This window comes from Pinus tabuliformis, chromosome 7 (genome assembly GCF_031772625.1).
Source record: "Pinus tabuliformis cultivar Carrire ecotype Pingquan chromosome 7, CPIR1, whole genome shotgun sequence".
Classification (NCBI taxonomy): domain Eukaryota; kingdom Viridiplantae; phylum Streptophyta; class Pinopsida; order Pinales; family Pinaceae; genus Pinus; species Pinus tabuliformis.
The window spans coordinates 1,680,151,700-1,680,172,376 of NC_142293.1; the positions used below are offsets into that span (position 1 = coordinate 1,680,151,700).

General features: G+C 40.0%; 1 protein-coding gene across 2 annotated transcripts in view; it reads left to right on the forward strand.

Moving 5' to 3' along the window:
* The window catches only part of LOC149254914 (uncharacterized), a 218,814-nt gene extending 199,764 nt beyond the window's left edge, over positions 1-19,050 (forward strand). For both annotated transcript variants that reach the window (XM_089460276.1, XM_089460275.1), the window contains exons 5-6: positions 18,216-18,330; positions 18,446-19,050. In XM_089460276.1, coding sequence (XP_089316402.1) covers positions 18,216-18,330; positions 18,446-18,591 — 261 coding nt within the window. In that variant the 3' untranslated portion in view covers positions 18,592-19,050. The remainder of the gene's footprint in view (positions 1-18,215; positions 18,331-18,445) is intronic.
* Positions 19,051-20,677: the final 1,627 nt, after the last annotated feature.

Below are 20,677 nucleotides of genomic sequence, written 5' to 3' on the forward strand. Positions count from 1 at the left end.
GTATTACCTCCAAGACCTGCACCCAAAGTTATTCAAGGTTCTGAAACTGGCTGCAACCCTAGAGGCAGTTAGGAAGGTTGTCCACTGTCACCACAACAACTCTTTCTTTCATTTTAGGCCAACTGTCCCCTTGCACAAAGGGGGAAAGCTTAGAAAAAGATATTTATTATATTCTTAGAATTAACAGGATGGTGGTTTGCCAAGAACATTGCCTATCCAATGGGTGATGGACTAGGATTGACAATCAAGAGGGTTCAAACTTGTACGGAAGAAGGTGTAGCTAGGCTGTTACAAACATGCTCTAACCAATGACATGGACTTACTTCAATATGCAAAGATGCTTCTCACAACAAATAAAAAAATCAGTCACGTAATAATATGCAACCATGAATAATTAAAGGACAGCTACGTACGAAATCATAAATGAAGTAGAAGGGAGTAGGAAGCCTTATTTATAGAATGAACAGCCAACAATACATCATCCTTCAAGTGTGATCTCATGCAAAAATCAAGAGGGCCTAAACATTCCACACAACTTCAAAACCCTAGTTAGGGTAGCCCTCAAAATAGAGTGAAGAGTCCTAACTGAGACGTTGCATCAGTGAATATCCTTCAATAAATATAATGATTACAGTGAGATGAAGGGAGTGTTTCACGTCAACCCTATTGCTCTCTTATTGGAACCAAAACTGCCCTCCACAAAGATTAGTTCAGCAGATATTTACTAGGAATTTCCAGTCATCAAATCAACTCAACAAAACAGAAAAAAGAGCCTCACTTTTAAATGCCCCTTAGCTTCTTCCTCCCAAAACATCTTTAACCAAGCATTGAGGGGATTTCCGACAACTCCAACCATGTCTTTAGCAAATGAAACCCTGCTCCGTTTATAGGTTTTTGTTCTGTCAAATTAGGGCTTGGCCCCTTTAAGAGAGGAAAATATTTTTTTAATCCACAAATCATGTCTTTCCACCTAGGGCATGTTGCCGCCTAATTCCACACCTAAGGTTAGCGTGGAGAAAGTCTCTAACTCTACTTGGTGTGGCTTTGGGGGCAAGCTAAGAGTTGGGGCTGTCACCCAATTCCCAACTCCTCTGTCTAGGCTCTCCCCTAGATGAAGCCGAGGGGGGTAGACCCTAAAGGAAATCTGAGGCTTGGTTAGTGGTGCTAAATAAGTTCTACGAGATGAAAGGATTAGTTAATCAAGAGACACATCAACAATCAAATTAAACATGCAAGTACGTTAACAAGTAAAGGATATGACTGTCAGCATATAGATAAACAATGATATCAACAAGATATATCCCTTGCGAGACTTGAAATAAATAGACCAATGCTCAATAAGTAAAACTTGCAAAGAAATAGATTACTTGTAAAGTAAAAGCAAGTGAAGATGAAAGTTACACTTGAAATGTAAAGATAGCAAGTAAGATGTAATTGCACTTGGAAAGTAAGAAATTCATTCACATGAGATAACTTGAAAGAAAGTTGCACCAATGAAAGATACTCAAGATAATTTAAACAAACTCCAAGTATTTCAAGATAAGCAAAGTGAACTTCAAATATGAATGTATCCAAGTACAAGAAATGTAAATACTTGCAAAGTTAAATCCACGATACTTACAAGAAAATGAAATGCTACTTGACAAGTAAATGATGTAAAACTTAATAAACTCAAGGTATCATAAGCATGAGAATTGAATTGCAAGTAAATTAAAATGATGTGATGTAGAAAGTGAGAATTGTATTGTGAGTAAAGTAAATTTATGTGATGTAGAAAGTGCTCTTGGTTAATTTTATTAGATCTACTCTAACCTATTCTAAGGTGAGAACTTCCTCTCTAAGTTTTTGCCCTTATAAGGATAGGGATAATAACTTGGGGCCTCAAGTGGAGAAGCCTAGTTTCATTACCAAAGATCCACCTAGTCCCTCAAGTCTATCCACGAGATCCAGGTGGATGTTGGTGGCCACCCACCTATCCCATTTGAAGCCCCACAACTGTCTCTTTCAGCGTTTTCAATTTCCTAAATTGTAGCAGTTTACTATTTTTAGCAGTTTTTCGGGTCCTGAACTTCCAGAGCCGTTTTGAGGCCCTAAACGATGTTTTTTGGGAAATCTGGGGCAACATGGGACCCATGTTGCCTCCCAAAGTGGTAGTACTCGGATAGATATTTCTAACGAGCTATCGTACGCATCAAACGGAGATCGTATGCCAAAGTTACGACCTCGGGAAATTGATGTACCAATTTACCCAAACGGGGCCCACAATTTGGCGTTTCATCTTCTAGGGTTAGGTTTTGGGATGTGAAGGGTTTTCCATTGTTTCTCAACAATAAATAGGCCTTCGAGCCTCATTGTAACACAGTTTTTAGAACAGTTCAGAGGCATGTAGCCGCCACATCTCTTCTCAGAGATAAGCTACCATCGCCCTAGCTGGTTTATTTCCATTTCTGTTTGTAAGCATATTTCAGTATCTTCCATTAATGAAATGAAGTATTATTTCCGCTGCATCTTTGTGTATATGGTTATCTCTGTAATTTGTTGCGTTCCTGTTTAAATCCGGATCAGTGATATCAGAGCGGTCTGCTTTTTCTCTGTTTTTCTTTGCATGTCCCCAACGAGGTCGGGATATAAGGAGTTAGGGCTTGAACTGGTCGAACCTTTGCAAGACCAGCGTCGCAAATCCCGACGGCCTCCCATGGCGGATGAGAAGAAAGACGAGGGAGCAGGGGATCCTATCAAAATCTTGCTCGAAGAAGCCCTCGAGCGACAAAGGAACGCGATGATGGACAACGTTGCGCAGATCCTTCAGCGGCTACCTAGAGGCGACGCATCGGCTTCCAACAGCTACTCTAGAAATGCCACACCGTTTAAGGTACAAGCTAATTTTGAAATCCCCATCTTCGAGGGTCAAATAGACGCAAATGTCGTAGATAAATGGTTAAATCTGCTAGATGGGTATTTTTCTGTTCATGAATTTTCAAATCGGGAAAAGATTATTTTCGCTCTTCTCAAAGCAGCCCCCCACGTCAAGGACTGGTGGGAAACCTACTGCGAGCAAAAGGATGAAAGTACATGCTCACTATTTTCAGCCGCACCCACTTGGAATGACTTCCGGGATGCCATCAAGGAGCAGTACTACCCTGTCAAAAGCTACGAGGACAAATACATCAAATGGACCACACTACGGCAGGGACGAGACCAAGATGTGCCGGAGTTCACAAACATTTTTCATACCCTTCGCACACAGTTGGGTATCAAAGATTCTGAGCTGCATCTGGTACTCAAATACCGTGGCTGCCTGCATAGATACATCCAGGAAGAGATGGTGTTCTTGAACATCTCCTCGCTCGGCACGGCGTACCGATACGTTGTCAAAATCGAGCAAAAGTTCAAACAGAAGAAGCGAGAATTTGGATCTGCAAATCCAAAGCCCAAAGGACAAAGCCAAGGCAGGGTGACCCAAGACAACTCGTCGAAGCCACAAGAAAAGAACAACACCATGAAGCCGAAGAAGGACACAGGGAAGTGGTGTGAGTTCCACAAGAGTCCCACTCATAACACAAGTGAGTGTCGGACCAAGCAGTCGCTGGTGGCTGAGTTGAAGGATTCCGAATTAGATGCATGTTTCGACCCTGAGCCAGAACCCGACAAGGGGAATGGCAAAGGGAAGCAGATCATTGATGCGAATCCTAGCGCCACTGTTGCCACCGCCAAGATCCAGAAAGATGAGCCCGAAAATCCAGAGGAAGGGGAGCGTCTTTTCCACTCACAGATGTGGGTGAAGGGTTCGCCGCTACAATTCATTGTCAACAGTGGCAGCCAAAAGAACCTCGTTTCAGCAGAGGTCGTGAAGCGGTTGGGCCAGTGTTTTTAAAACCGGAACCGGTGACCGGACCGGTCCACCTAATGAACCGGTTTACCGACCGGAACCGGTCTAACCGGGACTGGTTTGGTCTAAACGAACCGGTTTTAGAAAAATACATTAAATAATTATTTTTTAATGAAAAAAACTATTTTTAAGATTTAAAACCATGATTCCAAGCCAATAGAGACAAAATATGCAAAGATTGCTCATTGATATACCATGTAAAGCCTTAAAGGTGAATATATCAAAATGGCACCGAGTGCAATAAATATCATCGACAAAATACATAAGCAATGAGGCTCTAAATGGCCACTAGAGTGCAAAAATAAAGCCTACAAACTATGGGGCCAGTGGCCTACTACAAGACTTCAATCTAGACTCTAGACTCTACATATATGATAATAGTAATACTATAATAGTGATCAACATTATCACTTGAAGTTGAAACTTCTCATGAGTCTCAGTCATCATGATCAAACTCAGTTGGTTGAGTCTCGACTCCCAAACTGTGTAGCCACAAACTTCTCTATTGGTTCAGTGACTTGAGTCTCAAACTTCTGAAGGTATTTTGCCCTAATATGCCCTATTATTTCATTTGGTGCTCCACATGGCTTTACATGGCCTCCTATCCTAGCCAAGTGTTGCTTGAACCTGTTAATACCCCCTCCTTGAATGGATTTTTGGCAATATTTGCAGATCATTTTGCCATCAATCATATCACAATGAGCCCATGCAGTATCTTCGGCTTTTGGAGGCATGATGACTCCCTGGATGGTAGATCATAGAAGTGAGAAGTTTATAACACAAAAAAAAAATTCATGGACAGCAGACTCAAATGAGGAATTATCAAGTGCAAATCCTTACCTGGAAATGCAAACTAGCTCCCTTAGCCTCCTCTTGAAGATGGCAACTCCACTGACAGCTACACACTTTCTCCAAAATAGCTCCAACTCCAACTCCAAGATGACTACTTCAGCATAAACTCCACACTCTCCAAGCTCACAAACAAACTCACAAACACTCACAAACACTCCAAATCAGTTGTGTGAGACAAATGAGAGTGAGAGGGGTCTCTTATAGCTTGGAGAGGGCCTTTTTGGAGGGAAAATACCTTTCCCTCCCCCCCAAAACCCCTAAACCACAAACTGCCTGCGCTTTTTCATAAGTTACGGTGGGCTTGCCATAAACCGGCCGGTTTAGGACGGAACCGGCCGGTTTGCTACAAACCGGCCGGTTCCGTCCTAAACCGGCCGGTTTTGACCGGTTAGGGCTAAATTTCGGTCACAAGGCAGGGTTAACCGGGTTTTTAGGCCGGTTCCGACCGGCAGGCCAGCTAACCGGCCGGTTGGACCGGTAACCGGTTTTTGTGAGCGGTTTTAAAAACTATGGGTTGGGCCTACCGACTACACCACACCCACAGTCGTACAGTATCAGGTGACTTCATGAAGGACGAGATCTCAAAGTTCGCCAGCAGTGCCGCCTTCCCTACAGCATCAAGCCCTTCACAGACGAGGTATTGTGTGATGTTACACCTCTGGATGTTTGTGATATTAGGCCAACCATACTTGTGGAGGCGACATGCTGTGTATGAGTCAAGGCTTCGTGCTGTCATTATTTCTTTGAATAATTCATTATACAGGATACCAGAGGTAGCCCCACCTACTGCCACCTCTTTGATCACTACTAAGAAAGGCAAAAAGCTCATCTCCTAGACTAGGAAATTCATCTGTCTGGTTCACTCCCAAAGTAAGGGGAAGATCGTTGCTACATCCATGATCCTTGCAAAGGGTTCCTCCACGCAGCAGCAGCAGCAAAGGGATACGGTCATGACCGATCACAAGAACAACTTCTCCTCGCCCACAGGGGTACCACACAAGTTTCAAGTGGGCGACAAATTTTGGTTACATCTGCAGAGAGAACGCCTTACCAGGACCCATTAGAAACTCAGACCACTCTGACATTGTCCTTACACCAGTACCAAGGCTACGGTCAGCAATGCTTCGAAGCACAACATTCCTCCATTCCTTGGCTTGCACCGAGTGTTCAATGTGGACCGTCGTCAACCATGCTTCCCACCATTTCTGGACACATCAGAGATTGCAGAACAACTCACCAGAGACCCAGCTCAGCAGAAGCTTCCTCATCTCAGGGAGGAACTCAACGCAATGGGGACCATTGCTTCCTAAGGGGGGAGGAATGATCCAGGTGGATGTTGGTGGCCACCCACCTATCCCATTTGGAGCCCCACAACTGTCTCTTTCAGCTTTTTCAATTTCCTAAATTGTAGCAGTTTACTATTTTTAGCAGTTTTTCGGGTCCTGAACTTCCAGAGCCGTTTTGAGGCCCTAAACGACGTTTTTGGGAAATCTGGGGAACATGGGACCCATGTTGCCTCCCAAAGTGGTAGTACTCGGATAGATCTTTCTAACGAGCTATCGTACGCGTCAAACGGAGATCGTATGCCAAAGTTACGACCCCGGGAAATTGATGTACCAATTTACCCAAACAGGGCCCACAATTTGGCGTTTCATCTTCTAGGGTTAGGTTTTGGGATGTGAAGGGTTTTCCATTGTTTCTCAACAATAAATAGGCCTTCGAGCCTCATTGTAACACAGTTTTTAGAACAGTTCAGAGGCATGTAGCCGCCACATCTCTTCTCAGAGATAAGCTACCATCGCCCTAGCTGGTTTATTTCAATTTCTGTTTGTAAGCATATTTCAGTATCTTCCATTAATGAAATGAAGTATTATTTCCGCTGCATCTTTGTGTATATGGTTATCTCCGTAATTTGTTGCGTTCCTGTTTAAATCCGGATCACCACGTGCCACCGTTCAGACACAGGACTCAACCATACCCTAACTGCATGGTCACATGTTGACTTCTCCTGGACTTGGGAAAAGAAAATCCAGGAAGGGGTCCTAGTTTCTATACAACCAACTTAAATTGGAGGTAAATTTTAGAAAAAACAAAATGACAAATTGCAAATTGTGAATGATATAATGTGAAGCAACAAATTCCAAAATGAACTAAAAATGAGACAAGTAAGTAAATCTAAATGAAAATTATATCACTAGATTTGTTGCCGACAAACTAGATGGAACTTTGCAAATTGCTCTAAATGTAAAGATTTTCTCAAGAGAAATTTCCAAATGAGACAAGTTGCAAATAAGTTAAATCAAATGATCATAAGGCAACAAACATGAAACTTGAAATTAGTAAATGTTACAATGTAAATGAAAACTGTTGATTTGGGGTAGCATCGGATGTGCTCTAACCACGAAATTTGGTGGAGAGGTTGGGGCACATGAGATCTCCAATACCCAAAAAGGGTTTGGGCAGATTCTAAACAGATTAGGAAATATTAAAATAATTAATATTTTTAATGGAGTTCCTAAGTCTAAACTTAGGGAAAATAAAATATTAATGTGTATTAATATGAATCTGTGTTAGAATGGTCCAGAATACATGAATCAAGCCAGATCTAATCTTAGCCGTTGATTAGGGACTTAATCTCAGCCGTTGAGATGTCAACAAGAAAAGTATAAGAGGAGTCTTGAGGGTCACTTGCAGAGCACACCAGATGACCAATCATTCTATTCTCTAGAGCGGGGTTTGCTAAGAGAGATAGAATCAGTGATCGATAGAGTAACTGAGGGGCATTGAGTACAAAGAAACATAGAAGGCAGAGATTGTGTCGGGAGAGCAGCGCAGCAGCCAAGGAGGGTGACGCAGAGCCAAGAAGGGCTCACGCAGGGCCACGTAGAGGCAGCCAAGTGCTGTGCAGAGCACCAGAGGGGCCAGTGCAGCTGACGCAGAGGCTCCCAGAGCTGACGCAGGGCCTCCTGGGGTTGATGCAGGCCAAGAAAGGCTAACGCAGGGCCAGTGTGAGACAGAGAGGGGCTGACGCAGTCCAGTTTGGGCAGAAGTTGGGGTTGTAGAGCAGTTTTGTGCTGAGGAGTTGCCGGAAGGATTTTTCGGGGTTTCAGCTAGGAGATTTCTCACAAACTGAGGTATAGCTGCTAAGTAAATTCTCTGTTGGGTAGGCCAGTTTCGGCACCTAGATTGTACTCTGATATTGCTTAATAAGAAAACCCTCAGATAGCTGCACTGGTTTTCCCGCATTGGGTTTTTCCAGGGACATTGGTCCAAAAATAATGGTGTCATGTGGTGTGTTTGTTGTTGTTTCTTTTAGCTGTTGATCTGTAATATGTTGAGCATGCACTGGTGTTTATTTTCAGTGTTTACTTTGTAAATAACTTGTTAAAGAAAAATAACAAGTAGGTAGGAATAAATCAGAAAAAGTACATGAAGGGTTTCCAAATTAAGTAAACTTAGAAACTTCAACAAAAACTACACTAGCATGTAATGTAATGAGAAATGAAATTTGAGAGAGATTAACATGCAACAATAAGAAATATTAACAAGTAGTAACAACTAAATAAGATAGAGAGGAAAACTTAGCATGAAATTAAATGAGCATATGAGAATGTGAGCAATTTGCAAACTAACTTAAAGGGAAAATTAGAGATCAAATCAAAACACTATACAAAGAGGGACCTTCTCTCAAAAGAGAGAAGGAGAAGGATTCCAAGGGGAGGATTCCCCAAGCTCCCAAAAAAATGTTATTTTTATTAGTTGTTAGTGATGTGATGCCTCTCTTATAGGAATGAGAGTTTAAACTTGGGAAGAGTTACAACATGAGCTTGAAAGCCAAATCACTCTCTCCCAATAAGTTACAAATAAATGATTACAAATCTACTTTGATAAATTTGTTACAAAAGAAAAGGCTTGAAAGCCTTGAGTGAATAGTGAGATACAAGAAGGTTATAATCCCTCAAGAAAATGAGGTTCTAGAAGAAGAAGCGATGAGAGATGAGATGAGGTTATTGAAGGTTGAAAGGTGAGGTGACTCCAAGGCAATGCACTTTGAATCTTCTTCCCAAACTTGAATTGCCTCTAATCCTTTTCCAATCGAACTCACCTCCAATCCCTATGCACAATAGATAGAACAAGTTAGTGTACAAGAGATATAGAGAGCTGAAATATGTGAGAAGAAATCACATGCATGAGATGGAAAGAGGTTAGAAATCCAGTGCAACTATAAAGTACACTTGTATTACAAATTTCCTCACTAAAATCAGCTTGAAAGAGCTGATTTAATGAGTGAGAGTTGGGATTTAAACCCAACAACTTAGCCTCGAATGCTAGATAAAATCAATACTTGTGCAAATAGGAAAGGAAAGTATTTAATTTTTAGAGATGGAAAAGAAACATAGGGCTCATGAAACCCCCTTTTCAATAAGCCTCTTGATATCCTTGGAGAATTCCTTGTTTGAGTGGTTTGTGGGCTTCTTGAGATCTTTGGAATTGGATGATACAACTGAAGACTTCCCCAAATGCCAAAGGAACTTGGTAAACTGTCGTTTGAACACACAAATGCTTGCAAACCAATTGTTAGTGCAAAAGAGTCTTGGCATATAGAGGCCAAGTTGAGTTTGTTATTCAACCGAGAATAACAAGCTACAACAAGAGCACAAAATATACCAAGCCCAAAGGAGATTGTAGATAGCCACAGATCTCCCCTCCCTAGACAATAATGCCCTTAGGCAAATGCACAAAATCAACTAGATAGCAATGTAAACTCAATGGAAGATAATCATATAAATGAATAACATCAAATGAAACAAGTATACCTCATCCACAAGCAATAGCACCACAACACCAATACCTCATCCACAAGTAATAGCACCACAACACCAAGAAGTATCCCCCAAAGACTTTATTATTAGCTCAATAGCAATTCCAGCATAGTGACAATAAGCACAAGCTTCCAAGCATGGGAAAATGAGAGCTCTCATGGTGAATTTATACAAATATGGGAGAAAATCCCAATGAGAATGCCATATGACAAGTGTAGCAATGACAATCCCAATGCTAGCAAGTCGAATTCCAAGTGTGGAGAGTTATATGCGGCAACACTTTTCCTTCTTCTCCATGTGCAAAATTTGATTTCCCTTCTTGCTGTGCCATGTGTGGAGAATGGTAGGTGGAAAGGGATCTAATGTGAAGATTCCAAAACTGGAATCCTATTGCAACAACTAGTATTATTTCTTCCAATTGATAAATTAATTATTTAGTTTATTGCTACGGCAACATCGAAATAAACACACTGCAATCTTCACAAATAAAATTGCGGAAAACAAATAGCGTTGGAACCGAGAAAATACTAGCACACACACAATAAAAATGACACCGTTAGTTTTGGACAAATGTCCTCGGAAAAACCCCAACTTGGAAAAACTGGTGCAGCAGTGAGGGTTTTTATTATTCAGCAGCAGTGAAATTTGAGTACAATCTATGGATGCCCAACTGGCAATCCAATCAGCAAGTATCTGACAGAAATAATTAGAGAGAAAATTCTCTCATCCCACAAGCAATCCCAACACTGGATTCTACAGAAAAACTAGTCTTCCAAACCCCAACGTAAGTCCTCTACGCCACCTCTCACATGAGTAGCTCGAATTTGCCTCTGAGCAAGCCGTAAAGCCTGCCTCTACTGCTGGAAGTGACTCTTCAGCACTCTAGAAGACTTTCCCAGCCTCTGGAAACTGAATCAACCTCCTCCTCAGCTAAATCGAATTGCTCTGCATCAGCTTCTGTGCAGTCTTTGCACTACTTCTACGTGGATCACTTCCGTCACTTGTTGCTACCTCTTCGGATCTGGAAAACTTCCTCTGAATCTCTGTCCTTGCCCCTCATTATCTCCATTGCCTCACTGAAGCTCGAATTCTCTGGCAACTGATTGTTGCTACTCTGGAAAATCGAATTCTCCAAGTGACTCTAGTGCCTTCTCTAAGTGCCCATCGACTTCTTCTTATAATCCTCTGTTGGAGCGCCAATGGCCAAGATTAAAACTTAATCAAGGGCTAGGATCATCTTGAAGTTGATCTGTGTGAGTTTCTAGACTATTCTCACGTTGACTTAATTAATTCTGATTAATTAACCAGTTTTCCTAAGTTTAGACTTAGAAAACATTAAAAAATTAGGTTAATAATCTAATTAAGTCATTTCTAGGAGGAATTTCCAGAAACGATTTCTGGGTTTTGGAGGTCTCATGTATTATAGCCTTTCCACGAAATTTCGTGGCTAGAACACATCCAATGCTACAGAAACTAACAACCAACTCCCATGGAATCCTCAAACCAAGACCATGGAGTGACCCCTCCCCAAACCGAGTCCATAATGTTAGTTTTTGTAGCATCGGATGGTGTTCTAGTCTCGATAGTTGTTAGAGAGGCTAAGAAACACTAGGACTCCATAATCCAAAAAAGTTTCAAGAAAATCCACATGGAAATGCCTTAATTAAGTTAATTATCAGTAATTAAATTTTCCTTAGTCTAACTTACGGAAAATGATTAATTAACAACAATTAATTGAGGACGGTGAGATTTCTCTCGAAACTCACACAAATCAACTCAGAAATGATCTCAGCCATCGGAAAGGATTTAATCGTGGTCGTTGGTCATCCAACCGGAGATTATAAGAGGAGGTCGATGAGGTTGGAGCAACACGCTTGAGGTCAAGTTCCTTGTAGTGATCGAGTTTCCCATCTGCAGTGATTCAACATAGAGAAGTTCGAGCTAGAGAGGGGACGTAGAGTCAGTGAGTTCGGAGGAAGTTTTCTAGTTCCGAAGAGTCAACTACAGGAGGGTTGAGTTTCCTCAGTGAGACTATGTAAGGACTGTGCAGGCAGCTTCAGAGGCAGAGTTCAATTTAGGTAGAGTGAGGGTCGATTCAGATGATGGAGGCTGGGAGAATTTCCAGAGGGGCTAGCGAATCATTCTCAGAGGTTGAGTTGGGTTGGAAGGCTTGATCAGAGCATCTTCCAGGCAGTGCATGTGAGGGTATGCACAAAGGTGATGCAGGGGCCTTCGTGTGGCATGTTTGTGCCGGTTGTGGAGATGGATCAATGTCAGGTGAGGCAAAATTTGTCTCACTAATTTTGGTGGTCAGTTTATCTTGTAGAGGATTGCTAGTTTTGGGCATCTAATTGTATTAAAAAAAATTCACTGTTTCATAATAATAAAACCCTCAGTTGTTGCACTGATTTTCCCACATTAGGTTTTTCTGGGGAATATTGTCCAAAAATAATTGTCATTTTTATGTGTGTGCGCTAGCATTTTCTCGGTTTCCAAAATTTTATTTTCCATTGTTAGTTTTATAGTGAAAAATTGCAGTGTGATTTATTCGTTATTTGTCATAGCAAATAAATTGCATAATTAATTTATAGTTAGAAGAATAAATTTTCAGTTGTTGCAATTAGACTTGAAAATTTCACACGGTATCAGAGCATAGTTGACAGACAGGAAGCTCAGAGACAGAGAAGGAGAAATTCGTAGCTGAGAGGGAGCAGCAGTACAATTTCTTCAAGGGTTGCGTAGTGCCTAGCCAGGCAGTGCGAATTACTGGATAGGGGGTCGCATTTCCAGTTGCATGAGAGTGTAATATCATATTGTCTTACATCTAGCGGCCAAGAATATAGCCAAAGAAATTTGTGATGAACTAGCAGCACTATATCAGAATCCTTCCAAGAATCGGAAGTTGTTCCTAAAGGAGATGCTGAGAACCACCAGGATACAAAAGGGGGAGGGAGTTAATCCATACCTTACCAGGATTTAGGATATTCGGAATGAGTTGTCTTCCATAGGAGAGACACCACAAGAAGTTGAACTTATACATGTGGCTATCAACAGTTTCACCGAGGAGTGGACTACTTTCATCCAAGGCATTACTAGATGAGATCAACTACTTGGATGGGATCGATTGTGGTCAAATTTCATGCAGGAAGAGATGCGACTTGCTATGGTCAAGAGTCGTCTCAATGACAGTAGCAGAGGTTTGAAGACTGTGAAGGAGGAGGAGCATGTAGCCCTTGCATCGAAGGGAAAGGCAAAGAAATGTCTCAGTCTCAAGGACAAGGCTCACAGGGAGGTGAGAAGAAGAAGGACATGTCAAAGGTCAAATGCTTCAGGTGTGGTGAGTTCGGTCACTACAGTTTTTAGTGTCCTCAAAGGAGGAAGGATAAGAAGGAGAAGCAGAAGCAAGCAACAACTTCGGCAGAGATAGATTAGTTGTCTTCCAGATTAGAGGACCAACTCGCACTGTATGCAGTTATACCTCCAGGAGAGGTGGGGAGATATTGAGTTCTAAATTCCAGAGTTGGGCAGGGTCCATAGGAGAGCAACAACAGTTCAGTATACTCTTGTCATGGATCATTACCCTTGCTACAGGGGCCTATAGTATTCAGTAGCAGGTTGGATCAGTGTCAGCTTGTTGCAATCAGTTCTTGAGGTACAGTTGCAGTGCTAGTTGTAGTCAGATGTTGAGGAGCGCACTGTAGTTGCAACGCAGACAGACTTAGTGGACAACACAAAGACTAGTAGCAGTTAGAGAATCAAGAGACAGTTGTAGCAAATGGACATAGTTGATTCAGTATTCAAAATTTTGGATCTCAGTTGCAGTAGTTGCAGTAGCAACATCAACTTGAGAGGGAGTGTTAGTTAGTTGCAGACTATAGTGCAGTGGCATAGTTGGCAGCAGTATAGTTGTACAGTGCAGTGCCAACAACAACACAGACGTGGCATTTTCAGAGTTGCACAATAGTTGGTGGGCAATGGCAGAGTGTCACAGTTGTTAGACATCAGCAATGTGTATGGAGGATGTTATGGAGGCAGTTGGAGAACACCTTCCTCACTAAGAGGGAGTGTTAGTTTTTGTAGCATCGGATGGTGTTCTAGTCTCGACAGTTGTCAGAGAGGCTAAGAAACACTAGGACTCCATAACCCAGAAAAAGTTTCAAGAAAATCCACCTAGAAATGCCTTAATTAAGTTAATTAATCAGTAATTAAATTTTTCTAACTTAGGGAAAATGATTAATTGACAACAATTAATTGAGGAAGGTGAGATTTCTCTAGAAACTCACACGGATCAACTCAAAAATGATCTCATCCATCGAAAAGGCTTTAATCATGGTCGTTGGTCATCCAACTGGAGATTATAAGAGGAGGTCGATGGGCTTGGAGCAACACACTTGAGTTCGGGTTCCTTGCAATGATCAAGTTTCCCAACTGCAGTGATTCAACAGAGAGAAGTTCGAACCAGAGAGGGGATGCAGAGATAGTGAGTCCAGAGGAAGTTTTCCAAGTTCCGAAGAGTCAACTACAGGAGGGTGGAGTTTCCTTAATGAGACTGTGCAGGGACTATGCAATCAACCTCAGAGGCAAAGTTTGATTTAGCTGGAGTGAGAGTCGATTCAGTTGTTGGAGGTTGGGTTGGATGGATTGATCAAAGCAACTTCCAGGCAGTGTGTATGAGGGCCTGTGCAGAGGTGACGCGGAGGATGACGTAGGCGTGTGGCCTGTTTGTGCTAGTTGTGGAGCTAGACCAGTGTCGAGTGAGGCAAGATTTGTCTCACTAATTTTGGTGGTCAATTTATCTTGTTGAGGATTGCCAGTTTTGGGCATCCAGTTGTACTCAGAATTTCTCACTGCTGCATAATAATAAAACCGTCAGTTGCTGCACCAGTTTTCCCACATTAGGTTTTTCTGGGGACAATTGTCCAAAAATAATTGTCATTTTTATGTATGTGCTGGCATTTTCTCAGTTTCCAACATTTTATTTTCTGTAGTAATTTTTATGGTGAAAATTTGCATTGTGATTTATTCATTATTTGCCATAGAAAATAAGCTGCATAATTAATTTACAATTAGAAGAATAAATTTCCAGTTGTTGCAATTAGACTTGAAAAATTTACACAGAACTGTTGTGCGTTGATGCTATCAAGATTGCTCTGCATGTGGGTGAACTGGTTGTGCGTAGAGCCGATTTGATGCTACGTGGAGGTTGAAGTAAGTAATGCAGATGAGGTAATGTGGAGTTGGTGTGAATGGAGAACAATCTCCTTAATTTTTTCCATCAAATATTCCCTTAATATTTCATTAACCATGCATTGATCCTCCAAGGGAAATCAAGCTGACACATAAGGAAATCGGTCCCTCAAATCTGGCCCACCAATTCGAACTCAATGTGTGCAATAACTCTTTGTTGATGTGGGTACCCAATCACTCTCCAACTTGTCTTTCGACTTGTGTTTTACTTGAGTTCATTTTCCAACTCATTTCCACTTCATTCTGGCATGTGGAAATTTGTATTTTTTCTCCACTTTATTCTTTTTTTGACAATTTATTTCTAATTTACCCACTAGACTTGGGAAAAGTGGGTTTTGAGGATCAATATGTGATTTTTCACCCCTCAAAGTATGTCTTATAAGAATGTTGAGGTTGAGAGGTCTAATTTTGATTATTCACACCCCCTCAACATTTTCTGGCATCACACTATTACATTTACATAAAAATAATTAAAAAATCTCGTCCTGCAAGAAATTTTTAATTATTAAAAATTCCTATCTAGACTTAGTCAAATTCTGCGAAATTTCAAAGATGACCTAGCATGGTAACATACATTGACCATAGACACTAAGATGGACCTAAGGCGCGATCTTCAAGTCATCACCCCAGCTCTGGGGGTATGCGGTGAGTGAAAAAACCTAAAAAATTATTCGCCGCTAAAAAGTGGGAATAATTAACTGAGTAGAAAAAACATTCCAAGGTGAGCTCACTTGCTGATGGAGTCTCAAGCAGCCTAAGTCTGTTACATAGCTTTATGTCATCATGCTAGTGACATTTATATAATATCCCCGCAGGGTTGTAGAATCTGAGGACTGAGAGAATGATGAAAGAGGAGATAGAAAGGGGATGGAAGGCCCTATTGAGTTCTGAACTCTGAAAATTTTGATGTACAATCTTTGTCATGGGCTATGGAGTCTTCACCAATATTGCTAAGTGCAATCTAGCAGTCAACAGGGCATACATCCCGAGGGATTTATTCATGCAATTTAGGGCCTGCACACCACTTGTAGAGCCCTCGTGAACCCCAACGCTCCTCTTTTAGCATGTAATTCAGTTCACATTTGGTCTTTCATTACCCTATAGTTTCTAAAGATTAAATGAGAACCTTTATACCTTTTGCATAGGTCCACTGGCCACATGTCATCATTCTACTTTTTTAGATTATGCTTTAACTTTTTATTTAGGAGCTTGGAACATGTCAGTGATGCCACATGTCACTCTCCCATGCAAAGGACTCTCCTCCGAAGCTGTAGCACATGCCTCAAACAAAGTTTCCTTGCCTGAATGTCTCAAAAGTTGAACATGCCTCCAAATATGTGGAATATGCCTCAAATAATGTGTAATGCCCCATGAAGTCACTTTAATATGCTTTGAATGGCTTCTTTCCCACAGTGTCCCTCCTACAAGTAGTGGACTCATGATCAAGCAACAAAAATGCTCACTTGAAGTTGAGTGCTCCTCATCAAGTGATCTACTTTGACCAAACAAATGTTTCCACTACCATATGAGGGTGTTCTTCTTCTAGCCTCTTTCCTTGTCATTTGTCATGCTCTAGAGTCTAGCCCCATTCCAAGCTGAGGCATTTGTTCTCCCTATCATCTTTCATATTTTGAACCTCCCATGTGTAGGGTGTTTCCTACTTCTAGTTGTCTCTGACTATACTTTCACCATAAACCATGGCATGGACATCTCTTGAAATAGGTTGTTCTTGCTCTAGGACTCCTTTCTTGTATCAATCACCAATGTGGTCCTGAGTTGACCTAGGAATGAGCCTCTCCATCAAACTGCTACTCAACTCCAAGGATCTTCTGCTATGTTGGTGAGAGAAGAAAGGTCGATGAATATACAAAATGAACTATGCATTTTTAGGAGGCAACAAGAAGTTTTCTAAAATACTTCTAAACTTATAACTTCAGAAATTTTCATCTGTAGATTACTTAAGATATTCAAACTAGCATAACCAAATTTCAAAGTTGAAGTATTGCCTAGTTTTTGCACCAATCTGTATGAATGTTTTGTGAATTCACTTTTATTTGTCTAATTGTTCAAATATTTTCCTTGCCATAATTGGGTGACTTTGTACTGTTGGTAAGGTTGGTTCACTAAATATTTTCTCCATGTAGTCAATCTCATTTTCACTTGTGTTAGTTGTTGGATTAGTTGCCTCACCTATGCCATCACCTAATCAGTGATCATAGTTGACTCATTCAAATTCGTTTCACATATGTGCTGTTGTTTGCTTCTGTAATTGCATATTTCAGATCAGCCCTAGCCCTGAAAGCTGTCGGGGATTAGATCCAGGAAACTTCTAGTGACATTTAAGTTTTTAACATATATCTTGAAGATGAGGAGGCAGATTTACTACTGACAATCCTACTGTGATATGGTTATTTCAGATCTGTTATATGCATGAAAAAATGTGCCCCAAGGGCTGTAGCTTGTTGACATTGAAGTACACTCATTTGGTATCTTTTCTCTTGAGCTGCGTAGTGATTTGGATTGAAGTGAAATGAAGTATGTGTTGTCGTTTGCTTCTGTAATTGAATACTTCAGATCAGCCCTAGCCCTGAAAGCTGTCAGGGATTAGATCCGGGAAACTTCTAGTGAGAAGTAAAATTTATGAACTTGCATAACAGAAATTTCTAGAGTCTAATCATAAACACATTGTTGTCAAAAGTTTTGTGGGTAGCTTTTATCCTTGCCTTACTTGAAAGCCTTTAGTATTAGCTTTGCCCTCTGCAAATGTGCATACTACTACTTTCACCTTGCTACCTATTATCGTTTCACTTGAGAAGCGGACAGTCCTTCATTGACTTTAGTTACTTAATGACACATTTTTCCTTTTCTTGTTGCTCCCTTCTGTCTATTATCAGGATTCATCTGCTGAAGGAAGAATTCGTATGTCTGTAGCTCTACACTTTGCATTGTCAACAAGGAACTTACGAGCAATGTGATCAACTACTTTGTTAAAACTTGAGTTCAAACCCTCAACAAAATATGAATACAATACAAATCTAATCAAAACTACATCAAATACTATACATACTAAATCATGGATTTTGATTTAAAATTCACAACCCTGGGTTAGAGAGCTTCATTCATGTCATACTAGGGTTCATACTATTCTATCATCACTTTATTTGTTTGACATGATTTGAATTTCTGTTCTCGCTGTGCCTACTTTGCATAGACTGAGTTGTTCAAAATCTCAATACCATATTTGCCCAAACAGTGTGGGGTTATAGAGTCTTTGGAAAACATGTGGATAAATTTTGAGATGGAATTAAATATTTAAAACTGTTATTGATAAATGTTTTTATCTTTTCAGTTGGTTTTGGTTGTGAAAGATAGCAAGTAGTCTAAATTCCTTTTAATCATTGCAGAAAGCATCGGTCTCATCTTCAATCACTCCCGAAGACTTTACTAGAAGTTACAAGCAAATATTATGTGGAGGTCTTTCCCTGGTATTTCTTTCTTTTGCATGGAGTTCAAGCTCAGGTAAATTTCCAAATTAATTCTGATAATTTGTTAAGATGTTTTGACATACAATTTTGGACCATTTGAGTTAGTTTCTACCACTGCACTGATTGTTGCCCTTTCAATCTTTCTGTAGCTTTTCTGTCGGGAACATACATCCGTGCTCCAAAACTAATATCTTATGGGGTCATCATGTCTTTGCTTCTGCTACAATTAGCTTATGCTAAAGTCTTGACAGGAGAAGCTGACACTGTCAAGGAGACTGAAGATAAAGCAGATTAAGATCTTTAATCGGAGGCATTAAAACGTTGATTCAAATTTCAAACATATTCAATCAGGGTTGAAAGTGTTGTTTGTTTTTATAGGCTTATGGAATTGTAATATATGATTGATGATTTCATCCCTTCTAAATTAGTTTGCTTTCTATCGATTTTCTCCTTTACCTTGACTGGAGAAAAGTATGATAGGAAACCCTCTATTCAATAAATCTGTTGTATATTTTATGGCCCACATGCACTGTAAAAGGTCTTCACATGGAATGATCTCCTTCAGATTCACGCACAAAGTAATTGATCCATGGATTTGTGATGACAGACACCCTGTCACAGGTAGTCTACTGCATCACCATAAACCAGCCTTTTGTGAAAATTAGTCCAAGGAACTGTCAGGTTTGATTACTGTGTCTATATTAAGCTATGAATAAATAGCACGGGAAATATGAAATTTATAGTGTTTGGTTTACTGACATTCATCATCCTTGGGGAATATAAACTGTTAGAGCTCTGAAATAAAATGTTACATCTCAAATTGATTATATGATGTCTGTCCTCTGTGGCTAGTTGTTGAGATAGGGTGTTGTCACCATAACGATGCAAGTTCAAACTCCAGCGGAAAGAGAGAGTTCTGATTATCTGAATAAATTGGTCAAGTTTGAGGGCCCCATGTTAAAGTATCCCTTTACCACAATAATGCTGCAATGGAGTTATAACTCACCGATAAAAGAAAGCCTTTACCCTTTTCAAAAAAGAAAAAGGCAGTATGTGGATTTTGAGAAGGAAACATTTTACAATGATGTAGGTACAATAATGTGAATAATTCTAGTTGTTCCAGATCTTCTTTAAATAACTCGGTTGTGATGGGCTTGACCCTTCAATAAGTAACTAATTTGTAAAAGACCTTAAAATTCTTTGATTCATTGATTTCAAATTTCACTTACATGGTGAAAATTAAATTATTTTATATACTATTATAGCTGGAAAACATCTGTAATGTAGAAATGCAGATTCAAAGAATATTGGACAGCTTCTAGCAGAAATAAAGTATCAAAATCTATTGGTCCAAACAAAAGCAAAAAGTTACATTAGTTGGGATATTTAGATTGGTTTGCAATAAATATACCATGCTATAACTTCAGGTAGCCCAAAAGATGTTCTTTGACTTTCAATTATTTTACTTGTATTGTCCGACATGTGAAATTATTTTATATACTATTATAAGTTGACGTCTTCTGTAATATAGAAAATGCAGATTCAAAGAAAATTAGTTGGACACCTTCCAGCATGTTTGAAAATAGAGGATGAAAATTATTGATTTAATTAAAGAAATAAGTTAAGATAAGTTTTGTCCTGGGAGGGGGTCAAACAACAATGCTGAGTTCTCAGCCCTTTGGGCATTACATTTTGTTGTAAATTACTTTGAAGTTAAAACCTGCAGATATTTGGAAACTCACAGCTTGTAGTTAATTGGATGCATGACAAGGTAGGTATCGTCACTCTTCACCTCTACCATATCATTCAAAAAATTAGAGTTGAGGCGCGCAAATTGGAATGTTTTGGAAACCAAACATATCATGAGACAGCTCAACACTGAGGCAAATTGGAATGGTTGGAAACCAAACATATCATGAGAGAGCTCAACACTGAGGCAGATCGCCTTTCAAAGGAAGCACTGCAAGTTTGACTTGGAGCGTTGGAAATTATTGAGTCCTTGAATGACCAGGCTGTGGATGGAATAGTCATACAATTTTAAGTTCTGGAAAATGATGGTTTATTGCCTTTTTTATATAAGCCTTAATGATAGTAGCATGTTTTTTAGAAGACAGTCTATGTCTATATGTGACAGGAAGGAAGACAAGGAAAGGAACGCCTTCAGATTATGTCTTTTTTGTATAACTAACATTGTATCTCTTTGAACAGACGCATTGAGTTGTCACAGTGTATATTTTCACCTATAGAAATATAAGTTTGTTTTTGGAAAAAAAATAAAATAATATTAGATAATTGTATTAATGTCTAACAAATGATCACAAAGTAATAAGATTAGATAATTGTATTAATGTCTAACAAATGATCACAAAGTAATAAGATTA